The sequence below is a fragment of the Octopus sinensis genome, linkage group LG16, assembly GCF_006345805.1.
Source record: "Octopus sinensis linkage group LG16, ASM634580v1, whole genome shotgun sequence".
NCBI classification, from domain to species: domain Eukaryota; kingdom Metazoa; phylum Mollusca; class Cephalopoda; order Octopoda; family Octopodidae; genus Octopus; species Octopus sinensis.
Window position 1 is genome coordinate 3269807 of NC_043012.1, and position 18874 is coordinate 3288680.

The 18874-nt window shown below is 34.3% G+C and overlaps 2 protein-coding genes across 3 annotated transcripts in view; one reads left to right on the forward strand and one right to left on the reverse strand.

Annotated features, from left to right (window-relative positions):
* The window catches only part of LOC115220577 (cytochrome P450 3A24), a 29121-nt gene extending 15679 nt beyond the window's left edge, over window positions 1-13442 (forward strand). The window contains exons 7-14 of the mRNA XM_029790729.2: window positions 178-326; window positions 2851-2975; window positions 3446-3575; window positions 5920-6056; window positions 6932-7020; window positions 8921-9058; window positions 11094-11256; window positions 13278-13442. Of these exons, the coding sequence (XP_029646589.1) occupies window positions 178-326; window positions 2851-2975; window positions 3446-3575; window positions 5920-6056; window positions 6932-7020; window positions 8921-9058; window positions 11094-11256; window positions 13278-13352 (1006 nt within the window). The 3' untranslated portion in view covers window positions 13353-13442. The remainder of the gene's footprint in view (window positions 1-177; window positions 327-2850; window positions 2976-3445; window positions 3576-5919; window positions 6057-6931; window positions 7021-8920; window positions 9059-11093; window positions 11257-13277) is intronic.
* Window positions 10481-18874, reverse strand: part of LOC115220624 — a 46703-nt gene continuing 38309 nt past the window's right edge. For both annotated transcript variants that reach the window (XM_036509836.1, XM_029790770.2), the window contains one exon: window positions 10481-10492. The gene's annotated coding sequence lies outside the window, so the exon portion shown is untranslated. The remainder of the gene's footprint in view (window positions 10493-18874) is intronic.

An 18874-nucleotide genomic window follows, 5' to 3' on the forward strand; every position in this document is an offset into this window, starting at 1 on the left:
AATAATTTAACCTGTAAATTGAATCTATACCATCACGTCACATACTAGTAGCATAGCTTTTGTTTTAAAATGTACTCAATGCACAACAATAGTTCCCAATTAAAATGTATTTAAAAGAGCAGAACAAAGTGAGTTTTAGTATTATTTTAGTTTCTTATTTCTCTATTTTCATTTCAGAGTATTTTCATGTTACACAGTTGATATGATTGCATCTACTGCGTTTGGCATCGAAGTTAATTCACAGAAGAATCCAGATCATTCATTAATAAAATGCTTTGACAAATTCTTTTATGTCAATTTTTATGACCCGATCACTTCTGTTCAAAGTAAATATTTACTTGTTCTCTTAAGATATGTTATTGAATGAATATGACCTCATTGTTGCTAACTGTGTGTATTGCAGTGACACACATCATGTGTGTGCTTGTATCGATGTATGTTTAAATGAGTTTCGGTATGCGTGTGTGTGTAAATTTTAACCTCTATACATTAGATAAAAGACTGTATTTATGTTAAGTGTACAGAAAAGAAAGAAAAGCCAAACTCAGACATCATTGCAGTCATTTTCATCTCTCACTGAACGATGCTTCAGCTAGTTGTTGTTAATTTATCTATGCTATATGTTGGTGCACCTGTCTATATGGGCAGATAACAGGTTGGAATGAGCACTCCTGTGCTCAGGTGTTCTGCCCTGATCAATGATGCCTAATAACACAGATAATATCACAATATCCCTTTATTTTGGTCACAAAATAATTTGAAATTAATCTCCTTTTTTGGCTTTATCTCTCTATATATAAAACTGAGAATGTGTGTCTGTCTGTCTGTGTGTTTCCCTAAAACTTGAGAACTACACAACCAATTTTATTCAAATTTTACACATGCTTTACTTAGGGTCCATGTAGTTTCATGGGCAAAAAAAATGTTCAACTTCTTGCCTAAGGCGAGCCCATAGCAATATCATATCTTCTCCACTATTTCACTATTACATGTTAAAAGTGAAACAAAAACATTTCTCTATTTTATGTCAGATACTTTCACTTTAACAATAAAAATTAGAGATAATAATAACAATTGAATTATATGTAGTAAGTAATAATTAAAATCAAGCTAAAGTATAATATAATCGTAACATAACAAAAGTAAAAATAACAATTGGTATAAAATCGCATCAATGACTTGAACTTGAATAAGTGGTTTCACAGGAATGGGAATAAATAAAAAATAAAATTAGTGTGCAGAAATGGAATAGTCCAGATGGAGCTGTGCACATACCGTTTACCACAGCTTTTAGATTAGATTATCTGCTAATTAGCTAGCATTAAGTATCTATATAATGTTTGGCTGTATGTAATGTCTGTTTTCATGAACAGCCGCGCTTACTAAGTACTGCTGTTGGTTTATTCTTATACATAAAGGACTATAACTTCAACTGCGCACTGCTTTTTGATTCACCGTAAGGTTTGTTGTTATTATTATTACTGTTTAACTATTGTTATCACATTTGTTGGTTCCTCGTAAGGGAAACGTTGTTGTGTTGCATTTGCTAAATAATTGTAAAATGTAACCCTCCCCCTTTGGGAGAAGGAGCTTTGGTTATTGTTTAAAAATTGAATTATGTCCTTGTTTGGGGAAATTGACAATATTTTCACCATTTATACGGAAGCATTTTTGTTAGAATGCCTTTGATAGGAAAGTCCAAAAATGAATTTCGCTGCAGCCGTTGGCGGGCGTGAACTTATTTAAATTAAAATGGAAGACATACAAACCTATTTCGGATTGATCACCGACAAAGATGTGAATCTACGATAACACCACCAAACGAAATAAAAAATTAAATTAAAGAAAAGACTATTGTCTATAAAGTATACAATGTAGAGAAAAAAAAAAGATTTAAACACCTGGAGGAAAGCACCATGGAAAAGTGTCTTGGTGCGACCATGAAAGATATCTAACCAGAGGCAGTAAATTCGACACAATAGAAGCAAGGTTCAAGTCAACGGAGCGTGCAAGAGAGTACTCGACTCGAACCTCGCAAAGTGGAAATATTTTATTTTTACCTTTATATCTAGGACGTAGGACGTCCCGGATAAAAATTTAAAATGTCCCCCCAGAAGTAGAGGTAAGCTGGATTGTAGCCACACTTCTAAACAAGAGGGAGGACAAGATACAATTGATCGAAATTGCAAGAGACAGGCCTACAATTCCAGTCTGTTATATATTTTGAGTATTGTTATCACTAGTGATATCAAGATATAACTTTGTATTTTGTATTTTATGTGTAGATGTATATATATAGATGTACATGTAATATGTATACATATATATATACACATATATACATGTACTAGCACTATGACCCGGCAACGACCGGTCATAATGCTAGTATATGAATAAATCATTACACTTCACTCTTCAGATACATGAATTATAAAACACTAACCTTTTGAAACTCTCTAGAAAGTCTTAAATTGAAGCCTTTTGTTTTCTCTCCAGAAAATTCCACTTTCTATTGAACAAATCTAGAGATAGCAAGGCACCTAGCCTATCTTTCATTGCATTTACAATATTTACCTCTACAAAATCAACACAAAACAGGCAAAAACAGTTTCATCTGAAATAGAATGTAAGCTTGTTGAGGACATTTGGATCTGTTTTAATTGTTGATTTCACTAAAAACAAAGGAACTCTCAATAAGTTTCTAGTTTTGATCAGTGAGTTTATTTATTAACATGTATATCATTCGTTTCAAGAAAATTGCTAAGGTTTATTGGTTTATTACATGGAATACAAATTTTTATCGCCAATATAATCAACAGTACTAATTAGACTGAGCATTTGTTGTTTCAGCATTATTTCCAGTAATTCCAAAAATTCTGGGTACATTCGGAATCAAAAGTAACTTTTCCAGTTCATTGCAGTCTCTCGCTAAGTTTTCCAAAGATGTTATAGCAGAACGGAGAAAAAATAAAACGGTAATATTTGAAATTTATTTAATGTTATTGAGCATTTCATAGTATGTTTTCAGTCAATGTGTTTTAAAATGTTTTTTATAACCAGCAAGAAAAACATTTTTTCTAGTGAGGAAATGAGATTAGACAGTGAGAATTAGAATTATATACTGTCTACTGAAAAATATGAAATATATGTTCTGCATTTCCTTATTACAGTTTCTATTTAACTGAATTTACAAGAAATTGAAAAGGAGTTTTCTATGTTACTGCTCTGTTCATCATATGTCTATATGATACCAAAATGCAATTTTGCTATATCACGATATACATCTCATTCATATTAATGTTCCACTTGTCCAAAAAAATCTACCAGTAAAATCCAGTGATTGGATATTTCTAAAATTAGTACTTAGAATGCCTAATATTTATATTAAAACCTCAGTAATTTTATTCAGCTGTTTAATATTTCTAGATTTTCTTGTTGGTTTTAGGTAAGACATGATTTTCTCCAACTTTTGTTGGATGCAAAACTTGAAAATGTTGATAAAATTGATGATGATATGAAACACGAACTGGAAACACTCACATTTGAGAACATGAGTGACTGGAGGTCAAAAAGAGGCAAGTAAATTTTGATTATTTGAAATATAGGTTTGATATACAAAATATATATGAACACTTTAGATGCAGTATTCTGCAGAAATTCACTGAGAAAAGACCAAAGCCTTATTAAGTGGGAAAACAGATGAATCACAAATCCCTTCAAGGAGACAGCCCTGCTCAATATGTAAGAAATGTGTTAGTAGAAACTACTTAGTGCAAGCTTTGAACACATTGAAGGTGTAGTGGTGTCATGGGAAGTTTAACAGAGAAAATAGACTTTGCGTGTAGCAAATGTGTGGGTACAATAAACACTAAGAATGTGCAGAGAACAGACTTCCTGCAATGCCCAGGAATCCTTAGAAGTAGTAGATAGCTTCTGTTACCTTTGAGACCAAGTTAGCAGTGATGGAGGAAGCTCTAAAAGCATAGTTGCTAGAGTAAGAATAGGCCGGGTAAAGTTCTAAGAGCTACTACATTTGTTGGTAACAAAGCACTTCTCCCTCAAAGTGAAAGGCAGATTGTATGATGCCTGTGTATGTACAGCTATGCTACATGGCTGTCAAACATGGGCTATGACTACAAAGGACATGCAAATCTTGAAGGAAGTAAAGCCAGTATGCTCCATTGGAAGGGTAATGTCAGTGTGTACATAGAACAGAGTGAAAATGACTTTTGCAAATCAACATCTGCAGAAAATACATGAGCAGGGAAGGGATTTTAAAGGCACAATAACTAGTGTTGGATCTATTGGGGTTGGGCAGAGAAAGAGGGAAAAAGAAATGAGTAAATCGGAAATGCTCAGAGGAGATGGTATGAGCCTAACTTGCTCAAAGAAGCAAGAATCATTTTAGTAGCAAAAGGAAAAGCTGAGGAATATAACTCAGCATGTCTTTGCTTCAGAGGCTGGAGTCTGCTTGTGAGTTGGGTGACTTTTTTGTGGACAATGTTTAGGATGTCTATATATGTGTGTGTGTAGTAGTACCAGCACCATATTTGATATGTGAGCAATATATAATGGATCTCAGTGAGAATATTTGGGCATTATTAAGATCTGATAAAATAAATATTCTAATACATTAGAGTTTTGTGTCTCATCAGCTAAATATGAATAGTAATGATCTGTGGGCACACCATATTTCATTATGCAACCATAATATACTACAAAGTATATTAAACATTTTGATAAGTCAATACTGTGTTCTACTGTGTTAGCAGTGCTACGACATCACTTAAGGTTAAGGTCATGTCTTGAGATTTTCTGTAGAAAATACAGCCAGCACTTATTTTGCTATGACATTTCATATCCCTCATGCCTCATGTAAACAACAATGAGATCAAAGATGGAAAATCAGTAATGGGCGTGGATGACATATTCCAGGCATTTTTTCTCCTTAATCAGCACCCATCCAACCCATTAATCATCTACAAACACATTGCTTAACCCTTTTGTTATTATATTCCTGTTGAGATACTCTGTGTTTCTTTCAATTTATTTAAAATATAACGAAGTATTTAGTAAAATAACTTAGTTATCATTAAACTATAGTTAGGAACATAAATTGTGACTAAGGTTTGGTGGAAGACTTTTATTCAGAACATTTGAAAACAAGACATTTGTACTACAGATCCATAGGCAGTTTCAGCTGGGTTGGTATCAAAAGGGTTAAATATGTATGTATATATATGTATATATATATATATTATTTATTTATTTAAATGAATGCAATGCATCCATTCCCAAGTATGATTGTATATATATATATATATTTACACACACATATTTATAACTGTGAGTATAATGATTTATATATATATATATATATATATATATATATATATATATATATATACACACATATATATCTGTGTGTGCATGATTGTTTTATACATATGCACATAAGTACCACTCACTCAAACCGATCTGTTGACCAGGAAGAAATCTATCATTGAATCATGAAAGAACAATAGTAATTTATAACTACCATCAAAAAGAGCATATGATGCATTCTTGATGGCAATGCATACGCCAGTGAAGATCTTTACCAATGCACAAGAGTGCATAGTGCTTTTACTGCTTCTGTAAAACTGTATTTTTTAAAGATGTTTTGGTGTCTACTACATATGACTGCATTGTTGTAATCAAAACGTGTGTGTGTTGCTTAACTGTTCCGTTTGTAATTATTCCTACTGGCTTTATAAACACCCAAAAATTATATCTGCCCACTTCCATTACTATATATTTATTGCCAGCTGCAAGTTCTATGTGTCTCTACCAAAAAGAATCTCTGAATCCTTAGTTCAGGATATTTCAATCTTACTATATAGCAACATAAGCACAATTTATCATCTTTTATTCATGCAGGTTTAACAGATGAAGAAATTGTTGCACAGGTGGTGTTGTTCTTATTTGCTGCAGACTTAACAACTTCAACTGCGTTGTCGTTTTTTTCATATATCCTTGCACTCAGCCAGAAATACAGCAGAAGGTATATGATGAAGTGATGGATGTCATTGGTGACGTAAGTTTCCCTAAGATTTTGGCACGAGACCAGTAATTTGGTGGGAGGGGCTAAGTTGATTACATCAACCCCAGTACTTGGCTGGTACTTATTTTATCAACCTTGAAAGAATGAAAGGCAAAAAACACCTGAGTGGAATTTGAACTCAGAATATGAAGATGGATAAAATGCTGCTGAGCATTTCACCTGGTGTGCTGGCGAGTCAGTAACCTAATAATACCTGAATAATTCATAAACCAGAGATGTTGTAGTGATGTGTACTGCTGTATTATGTGATAAACAGTTTTGAGTTCAAGTAATATGTATTGTATTGTAGAATTGCACTTGGGTTAAGACACAATGCAAGAGATCTGCAATTGGTTAGCTCATCACTAGTGAGACTCCAAAACTTTGGTTGTCTGTGACTTAAAACTTCCAGTCATAGTGAATACAAATGATTAGAGAAATTTAGCATTAATTATAACTAATTACTGGTTTAGATAGACTTCTAAAGTAATTATTTTAGAAGTCTATCTAAGCCAGTGATACATTTCTAACTATAGAGGCTACTCAGCTGCATATGTCTGAGGTGATTGTGATATAACTGCTTTGTGTGTGTGTGTATATATATATATTCACTAATATTATTTGGATATTAATATAGATAGAATAATTATTTTGATTGCAAAATTAAAATATGAACAAAGACAATTGTGATTACTCAGAAAAGTGTGGAAATGACAGTAGCTATTGTGAATCTAATATCAACATAATCCTAAACTGTATTTTGTTAAATGCTTATATTTCACTTATTTTATTTATGATTCAATAGCAAATCAGTGTCATGAATTGAATTTGATATTTATTTGTTTGCAGGAAGAACCTACGGTTGAAAATTTGAACACACTAACTTACCTCGATATGTGTATGTCTGAATTACTTAGAATGTATCCTGCATCACTCAGGTAGTGTTACAATGTTTACATCTGCATGAAATAATTAAATAATGTTTGTTGTAAAGAGGTGAGCTAATGTGATGCATTATGAATTTTATTTATTACTATCAGGAATATTCCACATTAAATTGTATCAACTGTATGGTTTGTTAATAGAATATATTCTACTTAAATACAAATGAAAACTATAGAGAAGGGATATAAGACTACTTGTTGTTGATGGCCTTCTTTTAAGAGAAGAGAGCAAGTAATTGAAAAGTGAACGAACAATTTTGAGGAGAAAATTATAAAGGAAAGCTGCAATATTCAATGGCATATCTCCCATTCTGTAACTCCCTATTTGTATCAATATTCTTCCCTTATTGTTTTGAAAAGTGTGTTCCACAAGAAATATACAATAGTACCAAAATGTGTTTGATAAGAAACACATAACAGTACCAAATAACATAATAGTAGCATAAGGAATGTATGATAGTACCAATGTTCATATCAATATTCTACACTTGGTGTGAAAAATATGTTCCATAAGGAATACATAATATTACCAAATATATAATATAGCAATGGCATATCTCCTGTTCTGTAACTCCCTATTTATATCAATACTTCCGCTTATTGATTTTTAAAAATATGTTCCATAAGAAATATATATTAGTACTAAATTTTATAACCTTTCATTACAACAAATTATGACATCATATGTTTACATGCACAAAATCTACTTTGTTGTTGTGGTATAATGTAAATGTACATCACATGCCAGACAGGGGGAGCCCCAAAGGACATCCTGTATGGAGAATTGGACATTGGCACAAGAGCACAACCTCATCTTTGTTTCAAGTACGTCTGCAAGAAAGATATGAAGTTGATGGTTCTGGACATTCTGAGATGGGAGGAGACTGAAAATGATCACCATGCTGGAGACAAATATTGCAAAAGTGTGTGAAGCAAGTGGAAGAGAAACAGGAACTTGCAACCAAAGAAAAGTGCACTTCATGAAAGGAAAAACCAGTAGCACCTGTAGAAAGCTTCTTTAAATGCAGTTGTTGTATGCATGATTACCACTCTCATGTGGGCCTATACAACCACTCACATGTGGGCCTATACAGCCACAACACGTGCTGCATCACCATCAGCAGCTGACATGATTTCTTCAGGCATAGATCCATGGTCTCCCAAGACCGACAGATGCCTACTACTAACATAAATGTAATAGTCAGTGATTGCCCTAATAACAGAACATCCTGTGCATAAAATGTATAAGTTCATATTCCTGTCTCAAAGAGAATGCTACATTATCAAACGAAAGTGAAGTAATGATGTGCTTATAATTGTGTTCTATTGCAATTATGGTCTGTACATTATTGAGGCAGTCTCAGACAAACATGAAGTGAGAATCTAGAAGAGTTTCTCCAGTGTTCTTATTATATCTGAATTGTGTCTGTGATTCAGCTGTGATGTGTCCATATCAGACCATCACCTTCAAATATATAGTGATCAAACTCTGTTTAAGTACTGAGTCAATAATTTTAACTTCATTTACTTTCAAAAGTTTGCTAAAATATGGGAATATATTTTTTGCTTTTGATGTGTAAATATATCTGTACATTGATTTCAAATTTTGGTACAAGACCAGCAATTTCAGAGATCAGTAAATCAATTACATTGGCCCAGAAGGCTCAGCTAGTATTTATTTAATGAATCCGGGGAGGGTGAAAAGCAAATATGGACTGGAGGAATTTGAACTCAGAATGTAGCATTTTGCCCAACACAAAACATTTTCCCTGTTTTGTTAATGATTGTGTCAGCTAGATGCTGTAATATATATATCTGTATATTTTATGGAATTATTCTTAGGTATTAAATATTGCAATTAATTAAGAATTTTCCCTATTGTTCATTTATACAGGCTTCAGAGGTATGCCAAGGAAACTGTTAAGATAAAGGACTGGATAATTCCGAAAGACATTCCTATAGACATATCTATTTATAGCCTTCAACATGACCCTGAATACTGGCCAGAACCACATAAGTTTATTCCAGAAAGGTAGGTCAAATTATTAAAATTTCTATATAAGAAACAAAGAAATCCAATATTGATTATTTAAATATAACTGAATAATAATCAATGAACTTATCTTGGTAAAGGTTAAAATATATTTGAATAGCCATATAATTAGTGATTTAAAAAAAAAATCTATATAAAAGCATTCTACATGCATGCGTGCACACACACACACACACACAAACATAAACAACATGTGCGCATGTGAATGCATAACATGCATGCACATACACACACATTTACCAAGTATCTAATAACCATATAGTTAGGCTATTGTACTCTACAACCCCAACCCTGCAGATAACATGACTGGGAATAATACTTTACACTAAAACACTAAAAATGTTGTACATCCATGATATCTGATGGTCAACTTCTTACTCTTTGATTGATCCTGAATTTTACTGATCCTGATTTCCAGCATCATACATTCCCAATTCCTCTTCTCTCCGTGCAGAATGACCTTCAATGAAACCCAACTGGCTGCTCTAACTACAAACACTGTTTCATATCTCCCACATACTTCTACAATTGCTCTGAACAAATATCAGACACTGATATATCCAACCTGAGGAGCCCTACATCTAAATAAACTTGTTATTATAAAAATACACTTGAGTACCCTTTGAAAAGAAAACTGCTTTGCTAAAAGCATCATTTACAGATGTCAAGTGATTACCAGTTCAACTACAAAGAATATGTTGAAGCCACAGCCAACAACTTTAAGAAGCACATTTACACACACATCCCCTCATACACAAAGCCTAAATTGGCCCACTACTTCATTGGCTGAATACATCTGGCAACTTAAAAATCAAAATCCCCAACACTCATTATAATTGAACATAGTGAAATTTACAACCCCACACATAGAACAAAAGTCATGCCAACTATGTGGCCAGGGAGATTAAAAATGGTCCATATACACACAGTAACTGATAAATGGGACACACGCAAACGTAAACAATATTCACACATAAACACACATAATGCATGAGCACACACTTTATGCACAAACACACATTCATGCCTTTAAACACACACACACACACACACCTAAAAGCAAACACATGCACCTCACACATGCCTACTCCATCAATCCGTATACTCACACCTACCTTTGCACATACATACACACACATCTGATAACCTCATGCACCCATACATTAGAAGTAGTCCCTTAATTTCTCGGTATAGCTTGGAGGACCAGGATAAACAGGGAGGTTAAGAATTCATCCTTTCTTTTGCAACTTTCATTTTCTCACCTGGGCCAGAAATTTGATGCCTCTGTAATTATTTCTGTCTAGGACATCACCTTTGTCTTTGTAGCAGTTGACTATAATATTGCTTCTCTGATCATTGGGCATGACTCCCACTTGGACAACCTGATTAACTATACTGGTGACCAAGTCATATCTCACTCTGCCAGATATTTTAAGCATCTCAGCAGTGATTCCTGATGGGCTGAAGGCTTTTCCTGTCTCCATATCCTTAATTGCCTTATCTACTAAGCTTCTGTCAACCAGATAGCTGGCTCCTCTGTTCTGTTCACATTAAGCAGGCTCTCCTTCTCCCATGCATTTTCTACATTTAGCAACCTTTCATAGTGGCACTTCCAAGCCTCCTTCTTTGCAAAATCACTGACTACAAGTGAGCCATCATCTATGAGAAAAAATTGCTCTGCTACCACAGCACGATCTTCTCTGACAATGTTTAGCAATCCAAAATACTTCAAGCTTCTGGTCTTCACATCGCAGGCCATTGACAGCTTTCTCCTTGCTTTCTCCTTTCTCCCTGGCCAAGCATACCTGCCTTCTAACCTCCCTCATAGCTACCTGGTATAGTTCTTTGCTACAATACAAAATACACATAGATGAATAACGATATATTATGCACCTTACAAGGTAAATTCTCGTTCTAAAATTGTATGTGTTTTATATTACTTTTAATGTATCAAAAAACTGTCATGATTTATGAATCATTTGGTATTTTCTAATAACGGTACTCTAATCTTCAGATTTGCACCTGAAGCAAAAGACAAATTGAATCCTTATACCTTCTTACCATTCGGCATTGGACCAAGAATGTGTATAGGCATAAAAATGGCAAGATTGGAATTTAAGCTTGCTATCGCTACCATAATCAGAAAATATAAATTTGTGAAATCTCCGAAAACCGAGGTAAGATAATGTGAATATGAAATCTTAAAATATAAAACAGAGTTTGTGTGTGTGTGTGTGTGCATGGACATATGTTCCTTATGGATTTGAAAACCTAGTTGCCGATTTTGGCGTATTAGGTATCAAATGATTCAGTAATCTTTCATTGACCAAATAAAGTAAAATTTTTGCAACTCTGCCTCCCTTATCTTTATGTCTAACATCAAGCATAATGAGAAAATGTTTAAAATATTTTACTAGGGAATGAAACTTTGAAGTTATACCGTCAACTTCATTAGTATTACTTAGTAGATAATCTAATGTGAAGTATTTTTGTGTTTTGTTTAGCCCAGCGTTACCTCTGATATAGCAGACCCATCGAATATCTTTTTTTTCCTTCCTGAAATACTGTAGATCTGTGTCTTTTTTTTGATGAAAGGTTATGTTTTAAGAGAGATTTGGTTGCTTTCTGTAGTAGCTCAGGTTAATACAGACACACCTGTGTGTGTGTGTGTGTGTGTTTTGTTGTAGTGAAAAAATACTAATTTTGTAAGAAATCTGGACATCTTTCTTACTGCTAACCATTCAGCTTCAAAAAACAATTGTTAATTGCTGGAAGTCTTGTAGACTGAGATGTACATATACTGTTATCATATAGATTGGAAGTTCAATATGAAATTTGAACTCGTTATCTTGTGGTTAGTAATCCATTACCTTAAATTTGAAACCATTAAGTCTTTAAACATTATTATACTGGGTTTAGTCTTTTGACTATCGCCATGATAGGGTATCACCTTCAAAAATGTAATTGACCATACTGAGCTCAGTACGTATTTCAATCTGTTATTTATTTTATAGATCTCTGCTTGATGAACTGCTAACTTTGAGACATAATGGGGCACAATACTCGATTTTACAACAAATGTAAACACACACACATATTGAGTGCAAGAATGTGGTTAAAAAGTTTGCTTCCCAGCCACATGGTTCCATGTTCAATCCCTCTGCATGGTACTTTGAGCAAGTGTTTTCTACTATAACCCTAGGCCAACCACAGACTTGTGACTGAATTTGGTAGATTGAAACTGCAGCATTGTTCATCAGAAAATGACTGAAAAACATGTTTATAAAGAAGAGTTGTTTGCTTCATACTCCTCATAAGCTGGTTCTGCCCATAAGAAAGGAACAAATAATACAATGTGGCTGTAGGTAATAACCCCCCCCCCCCCCCGGGCAACGCCAGGGTGCATTGCTTGTACAATGTAATTTGAAACAATGATTTATTGTTCACAAAATGTCAATCATTACATTATTCATAAAACTGTTCCCGCGAGTGAAATATTTGCTGGGTTATCTGCATTTTAAGTTTACTTTTATTTCAAACTTCAGCTGAGATGAACATGTAGAAGAATATTATTGTTATTAATAATCTCCTATTTAATAGAATGTCTTTCATGAAACATTTATTACTTTTAACTGAATGCAAAATCACAAACAAAATAAAATGTAACACATTATTCCTTTGGGAATTATGGACACCTCAGATAATCTTAGGAAAGATGTGATCTTCATTCCTTTCAGCAGAGTCATAAGATTTCTTTCCAATGCAATTAATGAGGTAAGTGTAGACAATACAACTGGGAATTGAAACTGGATTGCATGTTGGCTGGCTGAATGCATAATTTATTACTGTACCCTCAGCCCCACTAGTATAGTTAGAAATGAATTTGTAACCCACCTGGGGACATGGGAAATCGACATTTGAAGTATTAATGCATCTTCCAAAGTGAAGTGAATCTTAAGTGTATTGTGATGACTTTGACCATTTGAAATCTAAATTTTGATTGAACAAGGTAAGAATTCTCTTATAAATGAGTTTTTGTAACTGTTATAAATATTAGAAGATTTCATATTTTGACTGAATCTGAAATTTTAAAGAAATATCATTAGTTGTATGTGTTTGATTGTCACACTTTATCATTGATCAACAATTGAAATATCTAATGCTCACTGACTTTATTTCCTGGTAATTCTCTTTCTAGGTTCCTCTTAAGACAAGTGGGCAAATATTTCTTTATGCAAAGAATGGAATATGGTTGAAGGCTGAAAAACGATAATCTGAAATTTGCCAAAGAAATGCTGCTGTGCTATAATGTTCTTCACATTTCTACCAATAAAATTACTTTCTGTAGACAACACCAGAATAATTCTGTAACAATATGAATTCTATTTCTTATATCATCAGCATCATCATCATCATCATCATCATCGTTTAAAGTCTGCCTTCCATTAATTGCTTTTAACCCTTTTGTTACCATATTTCTGTTGAGATGCTCAGTGTTTCTTTCAATTAATTTTAATTTTAACAAAGAATTTAGTCAAATAACTTCGTTATCATTCAGCTAGTGTTAGGAACATAAACTGTGACTAAGGTTTGGTGAAAGATTTTAATTCAAAACTTCTGGAAACATGATACTTGTATTACAGAGCCAGAGGCAGTTTGGTATCAAAAGGGTTAAACAGAAGTATTTGTTGATCAGGAGATTCAGAGAATTTAACAAGCTGGAACTGGTTATTTATTATATAAAATCTGTTCTGTCTGTGTGTGTGTGTGTCTTTTAGGATCTCAGGCATCCTCCATTCACTTGCGCTCAAATTTGATATGTAGATACCAACGGTATCAGGCCATGTATAAGTCTTGAAAAAATTACAAAAATTGATTCCAGGTGAGAATGTGATTTGGTTTAAATGTTTGACAACTCAGCACCGTCCATTGGATGGTGGGGATGCGTTCTGCTCGTCTGTTTATATATGTGATGGTTAAATTAAGTTAAAGAGAAAAAATAACTAATTAGCATATTTACAAGATTTGTGAGTTAGAAAGCTTTAACTCAGTTTATCATAAGTTCTGCTAATGGATGTTGAATATATAATTTGACTCTCGTCTGATTCGTGTTCCCTTTTTTCCATCTTAGATGAGTATTCCCTTAACTCTTTAGTGTTCAGATTTCACTGTCTAATGTAATGCTTATTGATTCACATTGATTTGAATTAATCATGCATTACATTGTAGCTCTGAGATATCAATGATGTGATAGTTGGGTGTGATGTGGAGGTGATCTGATTGCTATTTCTAGCACATCAAGTTGACTGGTCGTGTAGAGCCACCTTTATTGTTTAACAACTACACTTTATATATGGATAAAGAAAACTAGTAATAGAGCTCATACAGTCAGAAACCACCTTCACTAAAGAAAACAGGTAAACGTTTACTGTATCAAGTCAATGAAAGACCATCTTTATGGTTGCTTGATTTGTTAGAAATTGAGGTCAGACCGCTCTCAAATTATAACCTGTCTTATAAAAGAAAGACACACTTCTTTTGCTCTGAAAGCCTAGAAACATTGTATGTATTGAAGTCTCTCTTGACAATGGCATTTGCATCTGAAAGCCTGTATTTCTTGTGTTGTACCATTTTAAAATTTTAGATTTCTTTCCTTTCTTTTTCTTTTTTCTTTTGTCAAGTTTACAAAGTTTGTTTCAGTGTATGACACTTCTTTTTTAACATATTCTGTGGAGAAAAAGAATTTGTTTTAAATCTCTGCAAGAGATATAGAGTAACAATACTGAGTATATATCAACAGAATGTGGCAGTCATATAAAGGATGATATTACTGTTATTTTAGCCCCAGGAAAACATCTTTTCCTGCTGGCCATCAACACACAGTCTGTGTCTGTATAGCATTTGTGAGTGAAGTCATCGCTCCCATCTCTAGCCTCACGTGATACACACAGACCTAGGTTTCTGGGTGGTTACCTGTCTTCAGTGTGAGAAAACCACAAGCTAGCAACGAAAGCTCTCTCCACTCATAAATATCAGGTTGTCCCATAAGTTCTGTCCGAATTTCGAATAAAGAAAACAAATGATCAAATGTTATATTTAATTGAAATCTAATCATCAATTTACTTTCCCTGATTATCTATGACTTGCTTCCATCTATTTACAAGTTTTTTAATCCCATCAATGTAAAACTCTTTTGGTTTCAAAGCAAAGAACTCTGAAATGCCAGTTTCGACCTCCTCCTGGCTTGCAAAAGTTATTCGTCCCCCCCGATGAAATTCTGTAAACTACGACAAATGGTAGTTTGAAGGAGCAAAGTCGGAGAATAAGGTGGATGAGGATTTTTCCCAACCAAGCTCTTCAAATCTTTGTGATGTGATCTTTGCAGTATGGAGTCGCACATTGCCCTAATGAACATCACTCCTTTTCGTTCACTAAAGCGCTTCTTTTTTTTTTCTTCAAGCTTGGTTCAAACACTCTAATTGCTGACTTGAGCATTGATTAGCTTCCATCTATTTACAAGTTTTTTAATCCCATCAATGTAAAACTCTTTTGGTTTCAAAGCAAAGAACTCTGAAATGCCAGTTTCGACCTCCTCCTGGCTTGCAAAAGTTATGTCCCCCAAATGATTCTGTAAACTACGAAACAAATGGTAGTTTGAAGGAGCAAAGTCGGGAGAATAAGGTGGATGAGGAATTTTTTCCCAACCAAGCTCTTCAATCTTTTGTGATGTGATCTTTGCAGTATGGAGTCGCACATTGCCCTAATGAAACATCACTCCTTTTCGATTCACTAAAGCGGTTCTTTTTTCTTCTTCAAAGCTTGGTTCAAACACTCTAATTGCTGACTTGAGCATTGATTGTTGCATTAGGTGGTAACAATCAAAGTGAATTACTCCTTTGCAATTCCACCAGATTGAGAGAACTTTTTTTCCATGAAGTTCCCTTCTCAGTTGTGGTTGAGCTTTTTCCCTTTTACCAAGCCACTGTTTATGACGTTTAACATTTCGATAGAAGATCCATTTTTCGTCACAAGTCTATCCAAAAAGGGTGAAAGGAGTTCACGAGAATGGAGAGAAGAGCAGATATCAACTCGGGATTTGCAGTTGCTTTTAGACAATTCATGAGGCACCCATTTTCCAAAGCTTGGTATGAAGAAAGATGTACAGTTAGACCTTTACAGCTGCTTCAAGAATGATGTGCCATTGATGCATTTTCCTGCCAGTGTTTGAGGGGCAATTTATTCTCCCATAGTATATAACAACCGTTTTGCCAATATTTTATTGGTGCATTCTTAGATTGCATCATGGCAAAATACTACCATCTTCAGGTAAATTTTAGACATACAAGCAGGTAAAGCAGAAGTAGAAGTGACTAATTCATCAACAATCATGGTGGAACAAGTGATATTTTGAGAAAACACCATAGCATTTATAGGGAAAATGGAGCAGAAATATAGAGAGCAACTAGTTCTGTAGTTCAGTTGTAAAAAATGCTTTTCCTCAAACATTTTAGCAGAATAATTCTTATTTGTTATGGAGATGTACTTGCATAGCAAGTGACCTGATTTGAGATCATTTGCTAGAACGAAAACAATTGCAGTGTGGAAGATGCAGCATGGAATTTTGTCAGTGAACAGGTCGCGGTCTCAAAGAGACGAAAATATTTTGACAAATTAAATTTATATGTTGAAGTGAATCTAATGGTTTTTGTGTGTTTCTTAAATGGCTTATAAACACCTTCCATGCTGCAATTCTTATTTACACCTTTGAAAATATACCTCTGCAAAATTTTATTTAAAAACATGCTCTTTTCAGAAATTTATGAGGAAACTAAACTGTAGTTATGCCTAAGTATTGTAGCCATACAATCATCTAACCATAGCCAGTCATTAAAGGCTGACTTTCTTTAATCAATATTTTTAAAGTTAAAAAGAAAATTTTGTGAATTCTGAAAGTCTGATGTTAAAAAAAGAAATTGAAAAATCTTAATCTTTTTTTTAAGACATAATAATAGTAAAAAAAAAAACATTAAGACTGGAGAAGTTAATAACTGTTTACTCTATAACAAATAAGTTCTAGTTTTGTTGCATGTTGTGAGGGTCATTCTGCCAATAATAAACTCTTGCACTGGTTCTATTTCACTTTTTATAATTCCTTAATCAGATAACAATTTAGCCAATTAACCAAAGCAATTGTTTAATTGTTTGTCTAATCACCAACATGCAAATTCACATCTAGAATCTTGGAAACCAAATCCAAAAATGAAATAATTCTTGGACTATTTAGGAAAATGTAACTTTCAAGACATTATACCTGAAACAACAACAAAGATAGCCTTTTTGTCATCACAGGTTTTGTTTGATTAAGGTTTACCTGGGGCTCAAATATAACAACAATCATCATCATCATCATTCAAAGCTGATAAGACTTTGGTGCAAAGGCATAGGCAATGAAATCAAACTCAGTACACAATAGGCAGAGCAAGGAGGGTAAAGTATGATGGAGCAGGGAGGAGTACATGGTTTCTTGACTTACTAGAAATAGCAGTCAAGTCTCTCTCAAATCACACCGTACCAGTTTCAAAGAAGGAAGGGCACTTTGGATAATGTGGTCCTACATATATCTCTGGAAGAAAAGACGAGAGAGTAATGGTTGACTTATCTATCATGGGCCTGTGATGGCGAGTTGGCAGAAAGGTTAGCACACCGGGCGAAATGTGTTACCGTATTTCGTCTGCCGTTACGTTCCGAGTTCAAATTCCGCCGAGGTCGACTTTGCCTTTCATCCTTCCGGGGTCGATAAATTAAGTACCAGTTACGCACTGGGGTCGATGTAATCGACTTATTCCCTTTGTCTGTCCTTGTTTGTCTCCTCTGTGTTTAGCCCCTTGTGGGTAATAAAGAAATATATCATGTTGGGCCTGCTTGACCAAGCCTGACCTGACATTAAACAACAACTGTTGGTAGTTCATTTACGAACTCTTATGAGTTGTTGTTTAACCCCAGGTCAACTCTGGTCCAGTGAATCTATGGTCAGGCATTCCTACTATGACCATCCTTTTGTTTTCAAAGGCAGTGCACCCAGGAACCACATCCAGTGTGTTCTTTTCAGAGACGGTGGGGTCTCAGCTTGAATGCTGTTGTAGATGACTTTGCTGTTCATTCTTGCCCTATGAAGAAGTTTTCACTCACTAGAAATAGCAGTCAAATATTCCTCGTGTGCTGAACCAAAGGCATGAGTCAATAAGCAAGCAATCCTCTGTACAGTCAACTGACCAAGAAAACTCACAGCCAAATCTCCTTCAAACCATCAACACAAAATACTTTGCACCTTTAAAGATATGCGGCATAAGAGATCCCTTAACTTGGAAAATAGATAAGAGTTATCAACAGGATAGACATCAGAGTGTAAAACAGTGCCTCATTAATATATTCTCCTAACCCATGCCAGTATGTAAAAATGGAAGGAAAAATGAACAAATGAAGATATACATACAGTCATATATATATTATATACACACACATAAACATATACATATACATACATATATGTATATATATATATATATATTCCCAGCTGCATGGTTCCTGATTCAGTCCCACTGTGTGGCACCTTGGGCAAGTGTCTTCTATTATAGCCTCGGGCCGACCCAAGTCTTGTGAGTGAATTTTTTAGATGGAAACTAAAAGAACCCCGTCATATGTGTGTTTGTGTGTCTGTGATTGTCCCCCACCATAAACACTTGACAACCGATGTTGGTGTGTTTACGTCCCCATAAAGTGACCGATAGAATAAGT